This window comes from Rhagoletis pomonella, unplaced genomic scaffold, assembly GCF_013731165.1.
Source record: "Rhagoletis pomonella isolate Grant_MI unplaced genomic scaffold, Rhpom_1.0 Rhpom_scaffold_00003, whole genome shotgun sequence".
NCBI lineage: Eukaryota > Metazoa > Arthropoda > Insecta > Diptera > Tephritidae > Rhagoletis > Rhagoletis pomonella.
Window position 1 is genome coordinate 48519542 of NW_023458557.1, and position 20447 is coordinate 48539988.

The 20447-nt window shown below is 39.8% G+C and overlaps 1 protein-coding gene across 1 annotated transcript in view; it reads right to left on the reverse strand.

The window, feature by feature from the left end:
- The window catches only part of LOC118736273, a 14817-nt gene extending 13234 nt beyond the window's left edge, over positions 1-1583 (reverse strand). Inside the window, exon 1 of the mRNA XM_036466368.1 lies at positions 89-1583. Within this exon, the coding sequence (XP_036322261.1) occupies positions 89-1583 (1495 nt within the window). The remainder of the gene's footprint in view (positions 1-88) is intronic.
- Between the last annotated feature and the right edge of the window lie 18864 nt (positions 1584-20447).

The following is a 20447-nucleotide window of genomic DNA, read 5'->3' on the forward strand; positions in this document are numbered from 1 at the left end:
GTGATTCTTCCCCCAACTCGTAACACGTCATTGCCATCAATGAAAGGTGATAGCATGGCCAGTTTGTGTGAAACTAGCAATTGCTTACCCTGACGTAAGCTTCGTATTTCCGGCGCATATGATGCTGTTTGAGCTTTCCTAACCAAAGCGTTATGCGCCCGCAGTAGTTCATTTGTTGTTAAAAACGATTTTGACATTTCAAGCTTTGATTTCATAGCCTTACAATTATCTGTAAATCGTAACAAAAGCGCTGTCACTCGTAGAAGGTTAGTGTAGCTGGAATATCGGTCGAATATGTCAATTTCTTCAACGGTGGCTTCATGGGACATCGTTTCTTTTCGTTCTTCTAAATCAGTATCCTCAGGAACGGATGGTGTATGATCACATGTTGTGACCAGTTGTCGTAACTCATTTGGGCCATGCCACCATAGCTGGTTATTGATGAGCTCGTTAGGCCGAATTCCCCTCGTGGCCAGATCTGCAGGATTTTTCTGTGACGATATATGTCGCCATTGTTCTGCTGGTATGACCTCAAGTATTTGTGCCGTCCTGTTGGCAACAAAAGTTTTCCAGCGACGTGGATGGTCTGATAACCAGGCCAGAACGACTGTTGAATCAGTCCATCGGACAACTGCGGCGTCTAACAAGTTCAGGGCGCTGCGAACTTTTGTCATTAGTTTTGTCATAAGATGTGCGGCGCACAATTCCAGACGAGGTAAACTAACTTGCTTAACCGGCGCAACTTTCGTCTTAGCAGCAATCAAGTTTGTTCGAAATGCATCTTTCGCATATGGGATACGCATGTAGATTGCTGCTGAATAAGCCTGCTCTGATGAATCAGCAAACCCATGCAACTCAACGCTCGTTTCGTCCGCGAATTCCAACCATCTCGGAATTCGTAGCTTTTGAATGTCGTTGATGTTTTGCCGATACTCTGTCCATTTATTATAGAGATCGTTGGGTAACTCATCATCCCAGCCAAGACCTCGCAGCCAAAGTTTCTGCATAAATATTTTCATTGCGTTTACGACTGGTGACAACCATCCAATGGGATCGAAGATTTTTGCGATGTCTGACAATACCGCGCGTTTTGTCACAGTTTGCTCGATTATTGGTAGATTTACGCTGTACTTAAAGCAGTCTCGTGATGTATCCCAAAGGAGTCCAAGTGTTTTAATTGCCTGAGATGTGTCGATTATAGTTTCTGAATTTAATTCCCGGTCTCGTGTCTCAATTGACTGCATGAACGTTCCAGAATTTGATGCCCATTTTCGTAAATGAAACCCACCTTTCGACAAGATGGTGCAAAGCTCATTTTTGAGTTCTATTGCTAAGCGCGCATTAATGGCACATGCCATAAAATCGTCGACGTAAAAATGCTGCTTAATCGCCTTTGCTGCCAAAGGAGCATCGTAGTCATTCGCAACTTGATGTAACGTCCTGATAGCTAAGAACGGCGCTGCTGAAGTACCATATGTTACTGTTTTGAGATTGTACTCCTTTGGTAATTCGTCCTTCGCGTCTCTCCATAAAATACACTGCAATGAACGGTCCTTTGGATGTATAAGCACCTGACGATACATCTTCTCTATATCGCCAGAAAATGCGACTGCATACTTGCGAAAATTTGTTATAATTTCGAACAGATCTTTTTGTATAGTTGGCCCCACTAATAAGTTGTCATTGAGCGACACGCCACTTGTTGTCTTACACGACGCATCGAACACCACACGCAACCTCGCTTGGCTTGGAATAACATGGATCTGCCAGCTGCTTACCTTTCAAGAATTCATGATTTTGATGGATCATTTCGTAAGCTGGTAAATTTTGCGTTAAATTAGCCAAGCAGAGTGCCTCCGCCTCAACCACGTCGCTTCCTAGCCCTTTGATGCGTAAATTGATTTTACCCTTAGTGCAGCTGCCATTCGCAGAACCAATCCCATATAGCAATGTTCTGTCAAATCTTCGTTTTAGCTGGAGACGTTGCGCACAAGCCTCCGAAATGAGAGTGCCTTGGGACCCGGAATCCAGCAGTGCACGGCAGGGTTGCAAATTGTTAAAAACATCGTATATCTTCACTATCGCCGTAGGTAGTAAAGAAAGAGAGCGCGATAATTGTTGTGCACTGTTCACACTGATGGTAGCTGCCTCATCAGGTGCAACAGGTGTAGTTTCACGTTGTTGTTTATCGGTCGGTGCTGAAATGTGCAGCAAGGTGTTATGCTTGGCATTGCATTTTCGGCACGTTGAACTTTTACATACTGATGCTCGATAATTCAGTTGTAAACAATTAAAACAGGCATTACTGCGTTGCACTATCTTCCGACGAGCTTCGACATTAATTTCCTTAAATTGGTTACAATTGTACAGAAAATGGTCCCTTGCACATACGGGGCACGACTGAACAGTGGCGATGTATGCGCGAGATTGGTTGCGCTTATAGTTGCTAGCACCTTGACTGGTATTGTGGCTACCCCTCTGCGTATTCTCCAGTTCGAAAACTCTGATTTCCAAAAAGTCTAAAAACTGTTGAAAGGTTGCTACTTCGTCTGATTTCTTACCCCTGTACCAGAGCACAAGCGTATCTGCGTCGAGCTTTTTCTCCAAATGAAACAATAAAATTGAGTTCCAGTGTTGAACTGGCTCTTCGAGTACTTTCAAAGCATTTACACACTCATTTGTGGTGTTGTAAATTCGTTTAATCTCAGCTACTGATGATGTTTTCATGGAGGGTTGGTCAAAAAGCAATTCCAAGTATGCCTTCTTTACTCTGTCTGACTTGTCGTATTTTCGCTTTAATAGCTCCCACGCCACAATATAATTTGCGTTGGTTGGCTTCAAATGCTTTATAAGCGACAATGCCTCTCCCTGCATTTTGGTTTGCAAGTACTCGAATTTTTCGATGCCAGAAATATTTTCTCTGTTATGCACGAGCGTTTCAAATAAATCCCGAAAACGTATCCACTCAGTGCATTTCCCATCAAATTGTGGAATTTCTATTCGTGGTAAACGTAATCCATGTTGTTGTTGATGTGTTGTGTTGTTGGCTTCAGCTACCGGCGTTGATGCATTGCGGCCAATGCTCTCAATCAATGCACCCATTGTGCCCTGATGTTCAATAAGCGTCTGCACCGCCGTCGAGATGTCGTTGACTGACTGCCTATTGTCTATGATTGTGCGGTTGTTATCCATTTCATCGAGAATATGTGCACAAATCGACTTTATTCCGAAATATTTGTCCTCAATGTGTGCGCGGTAAGCTTCTTCCTCCGCCTGCTGCTCGCCTGCTGTTGTTAAATAGTCGATTTCTTGCTGGATCTGCTCGTATTTCTGAAACAACTCTTCTGTCCTTTGTGCGCGTACTCTTATTTCCGCAGTTGTTGAGTTTTGATTCGCAACAGCATTAGCAATACGTGTCAAGCTGCTTTTTATTGTTTGCCTCTGAGATTTCAGTTTTTCCATTTTGTGTTTTGTTTGTTTTTATTATTTGACAGTTTGTACTTTCAGTACGCAGGGTCACCGCCGAATGTAATTGTTTTAAGTGTTGGTAAATGATTTATTTTTCACGATTTTTTATTGACTACTAGATGTCGCCGTTATCTGTCTGCCACTAGATGGTACTGATACAATGTAGCTTCTCTGCTAAAATTAGCGCTCCGCTGGGCGCTAAAATGATGCAGACTTCCTCCACTAACGCTCACTGCTGATATCACCGAGATTGATAATTCCTGATGAGACACAACCGTCTGTGCGCTGCTGCTAAATGATGGCTCACGCTGTCGCGCTTGTTGCCGAAATCTCTCCAACTTACTGCTCCTATACGTTTTCACACCCTTGTGAACTCGGAATCGATGAAAAACGAAGCGTCGTAAGTTAAGTAAGCGAAATTTTTAATTGAGGTTATGAACAAGCAACAAACTTCTATGTTCATCCGGCTCCGAAGGACCAATGAAAATCAAATCGAAATAATAAAAGAACTGTAGGTTTAAATCTAATTATTTATTAGTTGCCGTTTAATGAACGATAGAATTCAAGTTTGTCTTTTGTTGAAAAATGAACATAACTAAAAACCGAACTCCGCTTGACATAAATTGAAACTCAACCCACGCCAAACCTTTAACCCTTAGTCGTCTTCAAAAAGCGCAGGGTTGTATTTAGAGAATAAAAGTTATAAAGTAAAGTAATATTGAACACAAGGTGTGATTGACAACTCAGGTCGCCTCTCTTTTAAGGTACTATTAAGCCAAAAAATATAAACAAACGATTCAAAATTCATATTTTTTTTTTTCAAATTGACTTTTTAGGATGGTTCTTCTTAGAGCAATGTCAAATTCAATCACACTTTGTTGAATACATTTGGATAGAATACAAGATTGCACCAGTCGAGCTGAGAGCAACTGGCCGTGACGTCAACAAATACCAGAATTAGAGAGCAAGACGAACTCGACAAGAAAAAGAGGAAGCACCGAACAAAGGGCAGTATTGCCAAGTTTTGAATTTGAAAAAGCACCAAATTTTTATTGGTGTATTTTATGGGCTTTATATGCATACATAATTTTATTGTAAATACAAATTAATAAAAACCAGAGTTTCTTGCACGACGGTCGATTTCTTCTGGCAGGATTTTGTTTAAATGTTAGTAAAGTTGCTTACCACACTTACGATTGCTATAAATTTTGTTCCATTTCTTTAAGATTTTCTAATTTGGTGTCTTCAAACTAAAAACAAAAGCACCAAAAACGCACTAAGCACCAAACTCAAAAATTTTCGAGTTTTGAATACCCAGTAAATTTGGTGCGAAAAGCATCAAGTTGGCAACAGTGAATGTAAACAAGAGTATTTTATGATGTCTGTTTTTTAAGGCAATACCATACATATATACATACATAATAGCAACATTTTTTTTCTTATCGGGAATTGTATTTTCACCACAAACATATTCTGAGCGTTCAGAATATATAAGTCCGAAAGGTGTAGGTAGGTAAGAAATATGAGTTTAAAAAAAAAAATTATTTTACTCTTATATGAATCTTTTAGGATTCATATATGATCCAAAACAAATAATGAACAAAATTTAGCTGCAGCTGCTGCTATTGAATGCATGTTGGAATGTGTATCTGTCTGTATGAATTTTTGCTGAATGCCTTTGCAAATATAGTGCGTTCAATAAGACTCAAAGAACAACCCAAAATAAGAGTCCGAATGTAGTAATTTATGGGTCCGATAAGAGCCTCAAAAAGAGTCTGAAATGATTCATATATGAGGAAAAATTGTTTTAAAAAGTCCAAAATGAGCCGTATATGGAGCCGATAAGAGTCCAATATGACTCATATTTAGGCTCATTTGATGTATGAATTTATAAGTCGACCTTCGCAGGAAGGGAAGCACACGACGAACATATCCGCGCACATGCTCGGCTTAAGGTGCATGTTCGTTGTTTGTAGGGCGGATCACGAGCATGCTCGCCAAAAATCAAAAAATTTTGATTTTCATCGAGCATGCTCGTGATCCGCCCTACAAACAACGAACATGCACCTTAAGCCGAGCATGTGCGTTTGTAGCGTGGTTTGCGAGCATCGCATTGGAAACAAAAACAACAACATCATTGTGTCAAGAATGATAGAATACAAGATTGCGCCAATCGAGCTGAGAGCAACTGGCCGTGACGTTAAAATATACCAAAATGAGAGAGCAAGACGAACTCGGCAAGAAAAAGCGGAAGCATCGAACAAAAGGCACTGTTGCCAGGTTTTGAATTTGAAAAAGCACCAAATTTTTATTGGTGTATTTTATGGACTTTATATGAGTACATAATTTTATTGTAAGGATGCGAATTCAAATTAATAATAATCAATGTTTCTTGCATAACGGTCGATTTCTTCTGGCATGATTGAACATGCTGCACATATTTCGCTGTCGGTTGTCGTTACGGTTGCTGTCTTCAAACTAAAAACAAATGCACCAAGCACAAAATTCAAAAATTTTCGCGTTTTGAATACCCACTAAATTTGGTGCGAAAAGCATCAAGTTGGCAACAGTGAATGTAAACAAAAGTATATTATGACGTCAGCGATTGGGTGGATGCTGTCAAACCGACGAAGAGATGGTTAGCGGTCCGCGAATGGCGCGACCTTTATTTTCTGGATCGTGTCATTTTGTGTTGATGCTTGCAGTGTGCACATCGCGGATAAATGCATCCAAGCCATGTGCGTTAATTGAATTTTTGATAAATGAGGCTAAATTACTATATGTATATGTATGTACATACATACAAGTAAAATATAAATAAATTTAAGTCACATACATAAAAAAAACCGTTCCGTGGTTCCGTGCGCAGAAGTGGAAAACTTTTGACTGCCATTCACCTGGGAGTGGCCAGAAGCGATTCTTGTGCGTACGGTTCAAATCGCAGCTCACAACGTCCGGATATTTATATCCACGTATCCTCTGGGTAGCAACCAAACACCCGTTTGGGAGCGAGCTAAAGTGAGAAGGCGTAAAACTTCGCGTGCGCTGGGTTTGGGTCCCGCCACGTTAAAACCCCGCCCAATGAAAAATTCCAACAAGCCTCGGATGAGACCCCCTTTTTCTGATGACGACCACGGCAAACGTATAAAGGACTATGATTTAAGGGTATGCACCTGGAATATCCGGACCCTTAATGGGGAAGGTGCCTCTGCCCGGCTGGTTGATGTCCTCGGGAAGACAAAGGCTGACATCACCGCCATCCAAGAAATGCGATGGACGGGGCAAGGTAAAGTAAGCGTGAAGCCTTGCGACGTCTACTACAGTTGCCACGTAAAGGAGCGCCAATTCGGTGTTGGATTCGTGGTAGGAGAGAGACTCCGTCGCCGAGTACTGGCGTTCACCCCGGTGGACGAACGTCTAGCCACAATCCGCATCAAAGCTAGATTCTTCAACATCTCGCTCATCTGCGCCCATGCCCCGACGGAAGAGAAGGATGAGGCGTCCAAGGATCTCTTCTATGAGCGCTTGGAACGTACATATGAGCGCTGCCCCCGACACGATGTCAAAATCGTGCTTGGCGATTTTAATGCCAAGGTGGGCAAGGAAGGGATCTTTGGCGCCACTGTCGGAAAATTCAGCCTCCACGACGAAACGTCCGATAACGGACTGAGGCTGATCGACTTCGCCGGGGCCCGAAATATGGTAATATGTAGTACTAGGTTCCAGCATAAGAACATCCACCAAGCTACATGGTTGTCTCCAGATCGAAAAACGAGAAACCAAATCGATCATGTTGTGATAGACGTACGTACACTCCGAGGGCCAAACATCGACTCGGACCACTATCTTGTTGTAGCCAAGATACGCACCCGCCTCTGTGCAGCAAAAAATGTGCGCCCAACAATGCATGAAAAGCTTAACGTCGAAAAGATGCAATCACAACAGACGGCCAATTTATTCGCCACTCGACTCACACACCTGCTCTCTGAGAGCACTCTTCAACAATCCGACGTACGCGAGCAGTGGAACCACATTTCCCGATCATTAAGTACCGCCGCCGAAGAAGTAGTTGGATTTCAGCGAGCCCGAAAGAACAACTGGTACGATGAGGAATGTCAAGAAGCCGCAGAGAAAAAAGATGCCGCCTACAGGGCCACGCTGCGATCGGGCGCAACGCGAGCCATGTGGGACCGTTATAGGGAACTGAAGAAGGAAGCGAGACGTATTTGCCGCAATAAGAAGAGAGAGGCCGAAATACGTGAGTGCAAAGAGCTTGAGATGCTGGCCGACAGGAAGAACGCCCGAAAATTCTACCAGAGGGTTAGGCGACTTACGGCAGGTTTCAAGACCGGGGCAAACTCCTGTAAGAACAACAATGGCGACCTAGTGACCGATGTCCAGAATATACTTAAATTGTGGAGGGAACACTTTTATAACCTACTGAATGGTAGCAGCGCTGAAAGTAGTGAGGAAGACGAACCCGAGTCCCCAGTCGATGATGATGGAGTAGCTGTCCCACCGCCTGACTATGACGAGGTACGAATAGCGATTACGCGGCTGAAAAACAACAAAGCTGCTGGAGCTGACGGCCTGCCAGCCGAGTTATTCAAGTACGGCGGCGAGGAGCTGATGAGGTGCATGCATCAGCTCGTATGCAGAATATGGTCAGATGAACGCATGCCCGACGACTGGAATTTAAGTGTGCTCTGCCCAATCCACAAGAAAGGAGACCCCGCCATACGCGCCAACTACCGCGGAATTAGCCTTCTAAGCATAGGTTACAAGGTCTTATCGAGCGTATTGTGCGAAAGACTGAAGCCCACCGTCAACGAGCTGATTGGACCTTATCAGTGTGGCTTTAGGCCTGGAAAATCCACCATAGATCAGGTATTCACAATACGCCAAATCTTGGAAAAGACCCGCGAGAATAGGATCGACACACACCATCTATTTGTCGATTTCAAAGCCGCTTTCGACAGCACGAAGAGAAGTTGCCTTTATGCCGCGATGTCTGAATAGGGAAGGACCTCTCCGAGCCGTTTGATACTAAACGAGGTTTCAGACAAGGGGACTCCCTTTCGTGTGATTTCTTTAATCTTATGTTGGAGAAGATAATAAGAGCCGCAGAACTGAACCGCTCAGGCACAATACTTTATAAGAGCGTACAATTGCTGGCGTATGCCGACGACATCGATATTATCGGTAAAAACAAGGGCTACGTCTGTTCTGCCTTCTCGGGATTGGATAGAGAAGCAAAGCGAATGGGTCTGGTGGTGAACGAGGATAAAACGAAGTATCTCCTGTCAGCACACAAACAGTCAGAGCATACGCGTCTTGGCACCCACGTCACTGATGACAGTTACAAGTTTGAAAAAGTAGACGACTTAGTTTATTTGGGAACCAGCATTAACACCAATAATAATGTCAGCCTTGAAATCCAACGGAGAATCACTCTTGCCAACAAGTGCTACTTTGGGCTGAGTAGGCAATTGAGAAGTAAAGTCCTCTCTCGTCGTACAAAGATCGCACGCTATAAGTCACTCATGATGCCTGTGCTGGTGTATGGCGCGGAAGCATGGACAATGAAAGCATCTGATGAGGCGGCTCTTGGAGTTTTCGAGAGAAAGATTCCGCGAAAGATTTACGGACCTTTACGCGTTGGTGATGGCGAATATCGCAGACGATTTAACGATGAGCTGTATGAGCTTTACAACGATATAGACATAGTGCAGCGAATTAAAATTCAGCGGCTCCGCTGGCTTGGCCATGTCGTTCGGATGGACAGAAACGCTCCTGCTCTGAAAATATTCAACGCGGGCCGCGATGCTGGTAACAGAGGAAGAGGAAGGCCTCCTCTGCGTTGGAAAGACCAGGTGGAGAAGGACTTGGCTTCACTTGGCATTTTCAATTGGCGTCAGTTAGCACAGAAGAGAAATGACTGGCGTGCTGTTTTGGACTCGGCCAAAATCGCTTAGGCGGTTACAGCGCCAAATAAGAAGAAGAAGACATAAAAAAACTAAGTCTTAAGTATTTCAATTGCATCGTCCGCGTCTTTCTTTTCCATGTTTACGCTTTGAGTACAAAATCACTTATGAGCCGCTCACCGTCTGTAGCAAACGACAGCGAGCATGTTGGCGCACATATGCGCAGATATGTTCGTCGTGTGTAGCCACTGTTAGGTTTGAGCTCAACTTGAGGTTAAGTTGAGAACTAAGGTATTTCTCAAATCTCCAACGTTGTTTCTCAACAGTCCCTCGAGTGGAGGATCAAAGCGTTCACAACAAAAAGGGCATTTTTCTTTGTATGAAAAAAGGACTGTTTCTCAAGTTTGGAAAATGCTAGTTCTCAAATTGAACTCCAATGTAATTCTCCAATTGGTCTCAAACATATCATTGAAATACTGAAATTGAAATAGTAAAATACCTTATACCTTTATGATTGAAACGACATAAATAGATGAATTTAAATATTAAGTTTTCATTTTATTACTCCTTTTGTATTATGTAGTTAATCAATATGATATTACAATAATTCAATTCACAGTATAGAGTCCGACAGTAATTTTGCCACTTGATTCACTTCGCCTTTTATTTTATTTCAAGATTATTTGAGGATACTTTGAAGATTATTAACTTTTTGTTGGTAATTTTCCTCTTTATATAGCTTTCGGCTTTCACATGATAATTAAAAATTCGTTTCTTTATCACTTTTTACATATCTGCGCGTCGCACTATGGATCGAGCTAGTACAAAGGCTGATCATAAATGCATTTTTGAAAAGTTGTAAATAACATAAGTGTTTGGTATCATTCTTTAGGGAATAAAGCGTGCTTTAATGATCTAATGATTTTTTGTGTGTTTATTTAATGAAATAAAGTGAAAATTGCGAAAGAAGTTGACATATTCAAATTGTTGAAATTTTTACTCGCAACGCAGTAATTTTCAGATCCGCAGTTTGGGAATTTTTTCCTAGCAAGGACCTATTAAGAAATACGGACTTGAGTTACATGTTATATTCAGCTTTAAAATTAGCTATAAATATTTTATTTTGAAATAACAGGTTGCAGCAATAGCTTCTGTAATAAAACGCACATTTTCTTTCGTTTTTTTAATTCCGATGAAGGATTTGAAGGTTTTCGCCGCTTGGTTATGTTTCGAAATTGAATTCATTAAAAGCATGGAAAATCCACCTACTACGCGAAAAAAAAGTTTGCGCAAGTTTGCGCCATTTGAAGTTATGATGTTTTAAGTGACAATACGTGAGAATGCGAAATTTCAGCCGCTACTGGGTTTTTAACCCTATAAATAATAAATCTTTGAACCTAACAAAAAACAATTTATATATTCGAAAACTAGACAACCGCACCTTTTACCTGATGTTTAATTTGTGAAATTCTAATAATTTTTAGAAAAAATTACCTTACACCATGCATACGGAATTACCAAGAAATACGAATTTACTCTCGATAAAAAAGTTAGCTCCCTACTTTTAAGGATATACTTGACCGCAAGATATAAGTATGTACGATTACCTGCTAGGTCCTCCAACTGCACAAAATTAATATTGATACCTGCGATTCACACCGAACTTTTGGGGAATACGCAGTAAACTGCCCGTATCAGCACGCAGATGTTTCTTAACCATTGTGAATTGCAGGTACCAATACTAATTTTCTACAGTTCCAGTACCCACAATGGGTAAGGAATACATCTAGAATAGGGGCGCTCGTTTTCGAGAAAAAATATGTCCGAGTACTGGAACTGTGGAAAATTAGTAGTGGTAGCTGCAATTCACAATGGTTAAGAAACATCTGCATGCTGATACGGGCAGTTTACTGCATTTTCTCAAAAATTTCGGAACTACATATTTAGAACAAAGAAGCTTGTTTTCGAGAAGCAATAAATTTAAAGCAATGAGTTCTTTAAAGTTTCCAAAACGTCCGCTATTGCTTTGTTATATAGAGAACGGAAGAAATGAGTCGGCCTTATCCACATTTTTAAAGGAAAAATATCAAGTTTCGGAAGTCAACGCAGAATTTGTAATAAATGATTTAAAAATAAATATTTTTAATGCAACGCAATACGCGTTGGATTAAGGCTCAACGCAAAAAGGATCGAATTTTCGAACGCCACTTGTTCTGCTAAAATAACTGGAGTTGATCAGGTGCTGATACACAGACTGTATATCATTCTACATACTTTATCTTCGGGTATTATGACTGATGCTGAAAAACTTGGCGTTTATGCCAACAAACAGCAAGAATATATGTCAACAAATACAACTGGTATTATATGCCATCCTCGGTGCACAAGCTATTGATCCATGGATAGAGTGTTATAAAATATTTTGCTGTATTACCCATCGGACAACTTTCAGAAGACGCACAAGAGTCCCGCAACAAAGACTACAAGAAATTTAGGCTACATCACTCAAGATTGGCGACAAACGAAGAGATGTTCCGTACATTATTGTATACATCAGATCTATATATAACAAGCATTCGTAAGCCATACGCAAGAATCACCAAAGAACTTGATGAAGATGCTCTAGGCCTGTTGAAAATAAGTGAATTCATTCCAGATTGTGAAGCGATGGAAACCGCAAATAAATGAAGCATTTTGATAAATGTATTTTTAATATGTAAAACATATACTATTTTTAGTCAATAATATAAGCGATAACGATAAGCTTTTTTCAAAGCTCAATTTGGTATACTCTTGAAATTTTTTTTTATTAGGGTGTTTCTTATGGCACCTACTATAATGCAATAGTTCAGTCAAATTTGGTTTTGAAATGAGATACAAAATGAGATACAAAAATTAAAAATGCATGGTTTAAATTTACATGGTTGGTTTACACTATCTACACGCAAAATTTCATGATCGTAACTTAAAAAAAAGTTACAGATTTTTGATCAGCAAATGCCTCATATTGCCAATAGTGCGTCGGTTAGAGATGAGTTGGAGAATGATGTTGGATATCAACTTGAGAACTATAAATTTCTCTAAAGTTGGAGAAATATTTTTTTGGTGTTTATTGGGTTGTGTGCAGTGTGACCACGGGCTTGTGAAAAATTGTAGCAGAAAAGAGACTTAAAATGTATCAATATGTATCACTTTTTTTCATTTAAGTATCAATATGGAATAAAACCAATAATTTTTATGAAAAACCAATTTGAATTTCCAAAACAATTTAACATTTATTGCACGAGCAAGCTGAAATTATTTCCCGAGTGCGATTTGCGCATTTTCAGTTGCAGTTACACCTTGCAATTTTTTTGCCTACCAACTGTTGTGTGGGGGCACTTTGATGTCTAGATATGTATAACATTCTCTCAATTTCGGTGTTAAAAAACATTTAAATCTTAAACAAACTTACTGTATAACTTCCTAAAACGTTGTCCTAAATAATCCAATAGGGAACAGATCCTTATTTTGATTTAATATTAATATTTCATTTCATTTCATTTATTAAACGTATAACCATTAGTACAATAAGATATACACTCCTATTCTGCAACTCTTTCGTATTTGGATTTTGCTACGAATCGTAGAAATAGTATGCTGCAATCCGAATCGTATTTTCGAATTTACGAAATTCGTAACAATGGTATGCCTAAAAACGAACGAGTAAGCTTTTTAGCGTAATTTTGTACGAAAACCATTCTTGGTCGAGGCGAAATAAAAGATATAAATCGATGTGTGTTTGCAAGAAATATTGAAGGTGTTCATTTAAACAGATAAATTTGCCTTTCGCATATACGTATATTTTTATCCACTGCGCTATATAAACGAGCAAAAAAGAATATTTGTTGCCCCTTATCGAGAAACTTGGGTCCGATTTAGTTATTTGTACAACGATTTTTGCTTGTTGTGGCCAAACGCATAACCCGAATCCAAAAACTTTAACATACACGTGTAATCAAAGGATTCACATTTTATTTAAGATAAATGTTTCAAATTTCCTACCACTAGCTTATTAATAAACTCGGTTTGCACTTTGACCTTTTTTGCAAATTTCGGCGTGGATTCTGCCCAAAAATACTGTGGACGGCGTAGCCGGAGTGATATGCACAAGAAATGTTGTATACCTTTGACATGCGAAGCCCCTCTTCTCCGCAACACAGAAAGGAGAATTCTACTTAGTAAGGGGTATAATCCCTAAGCGCGGCCGAAGGCAGAAGCAAGAGCAACAGGTGGTGGACCTAACAAAGTGCACGTTTTCAATGGCTTGGAAGAAACTGTTATTGCATTAACTGGATTGAGAACCAGAGCTTCAGGCATAGGAGGAGTTCTGGCTTGTGGTTCAACAATTCAACCAGAAGCTGACATAGATACGCCCATGGTTACTATGCCCGACGGCTCCGCATACCTTTGTGAATCCATTGTCATAGCGCCCGCTTACTCTGCTGCTATAATTGCAAATACATCAGAATCCATAATTTTCCTCGAAATATGTTAAATTAACCAATTTTACAATAAACAAGCACATTATGAGTGTTTTTTTAATTCCTTTCCACTTTGTTTTCCTTCATTCAGCTATCTTCGAAAAACAACTGATAGCTGGCAATGCTGCACATGTTTCCGCAAGGGTTGCAGCATGTGGATTTTTGGTTTTTCGTAGCGTAGCTACGAATTACGAATTACGAAAATTCGGGTTCTAGAATAAGGGAGATAATATTTTATAGTACAACAAATTACTGATTTAAATATAGACAAAGAGAAAAGCATACATACATACATTTGCAAACTTAAGAATAAAAACAAGGACAAATAAATAAACTAACATTATAATTATAATCCCTAAACAATAAAGATTAACACCCCTATTTTGCAACTCTTTCGTATTCGGATTGTATGCTGCAATCCGAATCGTATTTTCGAATTTTCGAAATTCGTAACAATGGCATGCCTAAAAACGAACGAGTAAGCTTTTTTGCGTCATTTTGTACGAAAACAATTCTGTGTCGGAGGCGAAATAAAAGATGTAAATCGATGTGTGTTTGCAAGAAATATTGGTGGTGTTCATTTAAACATATAAATTTGCCTTTCGCATATACGTATATTTTTATCCACTGCTTTATATAAGCGAGCAAAAAAGAATCTTTGTTGCCCCTTATCGAGAAACTTGGGTCCGGTTTAGTTAATAGGTTCATTCCTTATATTTTTGGACTAAAATCTGAAAAGTGTCAAAATGCCAGAGCGTAAGCAAAATGCGCTCACTAAAAGAGAATAACAGGAAAAGTAAAGGAACGCAAAAAACCAAATTTTTAGTCCAAACAATGGCAACAACAAAGCTAACGTCAAATAAGAATGGAAATGTATGTACAAAACACATTCACACAAGCACAAGCACAATAAACACTTACTATATCAATTATTTTTTGCCTCCTTCCAATTTCAATTCACTTTTTTACTTTTTAGATTGTTCTCAGTTTTTACGTATTCTTTAATTTCCGTTAATTTAAGTTCAGTTGAGTTGGACACATTTCAGAATTTTGCCAGAAAAAATTCTTCTGACTAAATCTGACTACTTCGGACTGATGAGAGTCACTCTCACTGAATGTTGCTCTCTCATTTTTGCTGTCGTTTCCGAGTTAAGGAACGCTTTTTGGACTAAATCTGACTACTTCGGACTTTTTCTGACTATTTCTGGGAGATAAGGAGCGCTCCTAATGTACAACGATTTTCCGTTGTTGTGTCCAAACGCATAAACCGAAACCAAAAACTTTAACATACACGTGTAAATAAAAGATTCACATTTTATTTAAGATAAATGTTTCAAACTTCCTACCACTAGCTTATTAATAAACTCGGTTTGCACTATGCACTTTTTTGCAAATTTCGACGTGGGTTCTGCGCAAAAATACAGTGGACGGCGTAGCCGGAGTGATATGCACAAGAAATATTGTATACCTTTGACATGCGAGCAAGAGCAACAGGTGGTGGACCTAACAAAGTGCATGTTTTCAATGCCTTGGAAGAAGCTGTTATTGCATTAACTGGATTGAGAACCAGAGCTTCAGGCATAGGAGGAGTTCTGGCTTGTGGTTCAACAATTCAACCAGAAGCTGACATAGATGCGCTCATGGTTACTATGCGCGACAGCTCCGCATACCTATGAGAATCCATTGCCATAGCGCCCGCTTACTCTGCTGCTATAATTGCAAATACATCAGAATCCATAATTTTCCTCGAAATATGTAAAATCAAAAAATTTTACTATAAATAAGCACATGATGAATGTTTTTTTTAATTCCTTTCCACTTTGTTTTCCTTCATTCAGATATCTTCGAAAAACAACTGATAGCTGGCAATGCTGCACATGTTTCCGCAAGGGTTGCAGCATGTGGATTACGAAAATTCGGGTTCTAAAATAAGGGGGTAAGAGTACTAAGGAATACGATAAGAAATAAAAACATACAAAGATAGAAAATAAATTAAGAATGTTGATAAAGATTGATAGGTAAAGATAGTTGGCCAGTCCATTCAAAACATTATTTCTTAAAATGTGCGTAAATAGATTGCTTAAAGTTGCTTCTGCTTAGACTACTTCTTACACCAGCAGAGATAGAGTTCCACAAACGTATAGCGTTGACGAAGAACAGTCCCTCTGATGCTAACGTACTAAAGTGAGGGACAACAAGACGCTACACTTCCACGGCGATATATGCTCGAACCTTGTGAGACCATACACATAACGGGTTACATTATTAAACAAAATATCAACCTGGCGCATCGAGTTGCTATCAAGCTTGCTGTAAACTACCTCAGCGTATGTGATTTGCGGCGTTATTATTTGTAGGGCAAGCTGACGCCTTGTACGCAGTGGAGTATAAAATCCAGACACTTTTAAATGTCTTAAAGTAGCATAAACCCTCCCAACCATTGCATTAATATGGTCTGTACAAGTCAGGTTAGAGTTCAGTATAAACCCTAAATTTTTTACCTTGCTGACGATTTTCAGAGGTTTGTTAGCGATGATCAGCGGCGATAAAAAGCTGAAATCTATGTTTTTCTTATTAAGTATTGGCAAAACAAGTGATTTATCACAATTGAGATGCAAACCATTGGCATTCGCCCAATTGGCAACAGTGGATAGCTCAGCATTAATATCGCCGCACAATCGATCTGCTTGCGCCAGAGGAGCCGATATGTATAGTTGAATATCGTCAGCATAGGCATGGAGATTAGCTTTTAGGCATACCTGAAAAATGTCATTTAGAAATAGGCTAAAAAGAAGTGGGCCAAGTATAGATCCCTGAGGCACCCCCTTTAGCTGAGAGAGCTCGGAACCAATTCGTACACGTTGGAGCCTGCCAAGCAAATAGCTACTCATAAGTTGCAGAGCACTTCTCCCAAATCCAAAGTATCTTTCAAGTTTACTGCATAGTAGCGCGTGATTAACCGAGTCAAAGGCTTTAGAAAAGTCTAGTAAACAGAGCAATGTTAAGTGATTTTTATCGAAGGGTCCCCGAATGTCATCTAGAATTTTTAATATGACAGTGCTGCAGCTATGGCTTCTTCGAAAACCTGATTGAAGTGGAGAGAGGAGATTATGTGATTCAATATGTATCGAAATTTGTTCAGCCATAAGGGTCTCAAAGACTTTGGACAAAGCAGACAAAATACTGATTGGACGAAAATCATTTGGACAATTTGCAGAACTCTTTTTAACACAGAGCCAATTTTCCACAAATGTGGAAAACGAGAGGTTGTTACACCGTGATTTACGATGTGAGTGAGAGTTCCAAGGATAATGGGTAGTGTAACTTTTATAAACTTTATTGGAAGACCATCTTCTCCTACAGCATTAGACCTTATACCAAGGAACACATCTACTCACATCATATTCGGTTACTGTAGAAAACTCAAAAGACGAACCTTCGAAACACAAGCAACTACATGGAACAAAAGTGGGGGCTACTACATTAGACACACAAGACCCAAGAAAGGCATCATTGACGTCGTCAGGTGATAGAGTGCATCGCACATTCTCCTTACTACGTACCCTAAGACTACTGATATTGCGCCACACGACACCCGGTGGTAGATTGGAATCTAGTTTATTTGCGTAGTAAGCGCGCTTTGCGCACCTTGTAACGGAAGTTGAAATATTCCTAGCCGACCTAAATGCATCCCAGTTCGATAAGGTGGGATTTTTCTTCCAACGTGAATGGAGCTTGTTTCGCAATTTGATGGCCGACTGAACCTTCCTATTATACCACGGGAAAGACGAACATCTAACAGGGACAGTGCGAACATGCACATGTTTGCCGAAAGCATCTCTAAGGGCCGGTTGCTCAAAGCCTGGTTGGCACTAACCCCGGTTAAACATCGTTATCGACGTTACCGACACCATGTTATTTGCATGGAGCCGAAAACGTCGATAACGATGTTAATCGGTGATTAGTGTCAATCAGGCTTTGAGCAACCGGCCCTAAGAGTACTAACAAGGAAGTTAAGTTTGGCGTCAACTGATTGACAATGCCAGCATTCAGCCCAGTCTATTCTGCCAAGGTCCGAGGAAAGTGCATCTAAATTAATACTCCGGAAGTCCCTATACGAAAATGTCTGATCGTCACGACTCCGCTCAACATTAATGTCCACGCAACAAAAAATTAGATCATGGTCAGATAAAAACGTAATTTGGTCAAATTTGAAAACACTGGTCAAGTCGGAAACAATAAAATAGTCAAGTAGGCTTGGACTACAATTTACCGCATATCTTGTTGGTATCACCATGTTTACCATCGCGAGCCCCGCGCATGCAACATTGTCTACGAAATTTTCACTGTAACAGTCACGCACAAGGGTATTCACATTAAAATCTCCACAAACAATGATATGATTATAATCAACAAGATACGCAGCCATGACATCAAAAAACGGACTAACCCTGGGATTCAGTAATTCAGTCTCATCTCAAGTCACTAAATTTGAGATTAGCAATTTGTGACTATTTTGTGACTTGAGATGATTTGGCTATTCAGTAGGAGAGAGTCACAAAAAGTTCACCAAAAATGTGTGGTGAAAACAAACACAGACAGTCAACTGATAGCGTTTATGTATGCCTTTTGCCGCGCCGCCCGAAGAGTCGCAATGGCCGAGTGGTCAAAGCATTAGGCTGCCAGTCGAGAGGGTCCGGGTTCGAGTACTCCTCGGGCAGAGGATTTTTTATTTTTTTTTATTTAGTATTTTTTTGCTTTTTTTATTTTTATTTTTTTAATAATCTTTAGATTTTAATTTTAAAATAATTATTATTTTTTTCAATGGATTTGTGTATTAAAGCATTTTGGTTTATTTCCTAACGAAATTCTTATTGAACAAATTTCCTCGCTTCATAATCGCGTTTTTTTTAATAAAATGGAAATCAATTAACTTTTTCTCCATATTTTTATTTTTGAGACCTGCTCTTAGCCAGCTGACAAATTAGTGACTTCTTTTTGAGACTAGAGACGTGAGACAGCGTACTGAATACCAAATAGTCTCAAAATCCAAGTTCACCACCAAAAGTCACTATTAGCAACTCCACCACCTCTCTTGCCGACCCTATCGTTACGTAGAAGACTGTAATTTCCTATGTCAACAGAGCAGTCACTAAGCCACGCATCAAACCACGTCTGAGATACACAAATAACATCAATTGACGAACATTCAAACACATTCTTAACATAGTCCATCTTATCAGTATTCAAGCTACGAGCGTTGAAGTACACTATATTAAGGGCCTTAATATGACGACTACAGAGAACATTTAACTTAGCGAGACTGTTTACATCAGCGCTAGAAACCCTATATTGTACACTCATGCAAGGTGCAAGCAAAAACAACTTCACTCATAGAGAACAAAGATAAAGAATTGAAATGAATGGCCATCTTTACAGAGTAAGAAGCGCAATAAGAGGTATAACACACGTAGTAATTATAGAACATAGATATATAACAGCAAAGAGCATTAACGAAATCGCTGCAGTTCACACTCATTGCAAATTTTGGTTGCGGGCTCATTCGTATCATGCCGCACATGTACAAAACCCCTGCGGGTAAAACCCGACAGCAACTTCCCCTCCCGCCGTATCTTAACCGCCGCCTGCAGCAGTTTTCTAACCCAAAGGCAAAAGGCGCCTTCTGCGACAGTACACTTTCAAGCGACGACCGTAGTTCCGCAATCTCACCTAACTCTAATGAAAATTACTAACAATTTGTACTAATTTACCTCGTTTTTAAAAAAGCTTGTCGCGCGAATAGCAAACCGGCATTTAAATATCTGCATACATACATATACATACATACCTAACCAATTATGCATGTACGCTGAATTCTCATATGTTGAGAGTTTTTCGCACTCTCACTCATATTCTCAGCTCTCATATGCTACATACATGTTGAGAATTTTTATTCTCAGCTGTACACAGTGTGAGCTACCTAGTAACGCAAGAGCAGGGTTGCGTGATTTTGAATTAAGGCCAGCGTCAGAATTTCGCTCCGATCGGAGTTGATTTAAGGCTCTGTTATGCATACTTGGCATTGCAAGCACTGCTATACCATTTTTACGTAGAAATCAAAAACCAACAGACTTTTACGTATGTAATGCTGTGCGTTGGGTAACCGCTTACACGCGAAGCTCATTTAACAGATTCCTTATGTGACAACTCTCAAGCAATGCCAAGTATGCATAACAGAGCCTTTACTCCGATTTCTTTTTTTAAATTTAAAATCTACTCCCTACCCCGCTTGACCTAAAATATGATCCGGTTTTTTTACTTTTTTCCATTCACATTTATTAAAAATAATATGGTAACTTATTAAATTTTTGTTCAATAACTTCTGTGGCAACCACCAAGGTTTTGTATAGCAAAGTGTTACAGAATTTGTCTCTTTTACTCTTTAACATTCCTTGCGGAATCACTTTTTATTTCCCAAAGCAGGGGATTGATTATAGGGCATTCGCACGCGGCGATTTTTCAGGCAACTTTT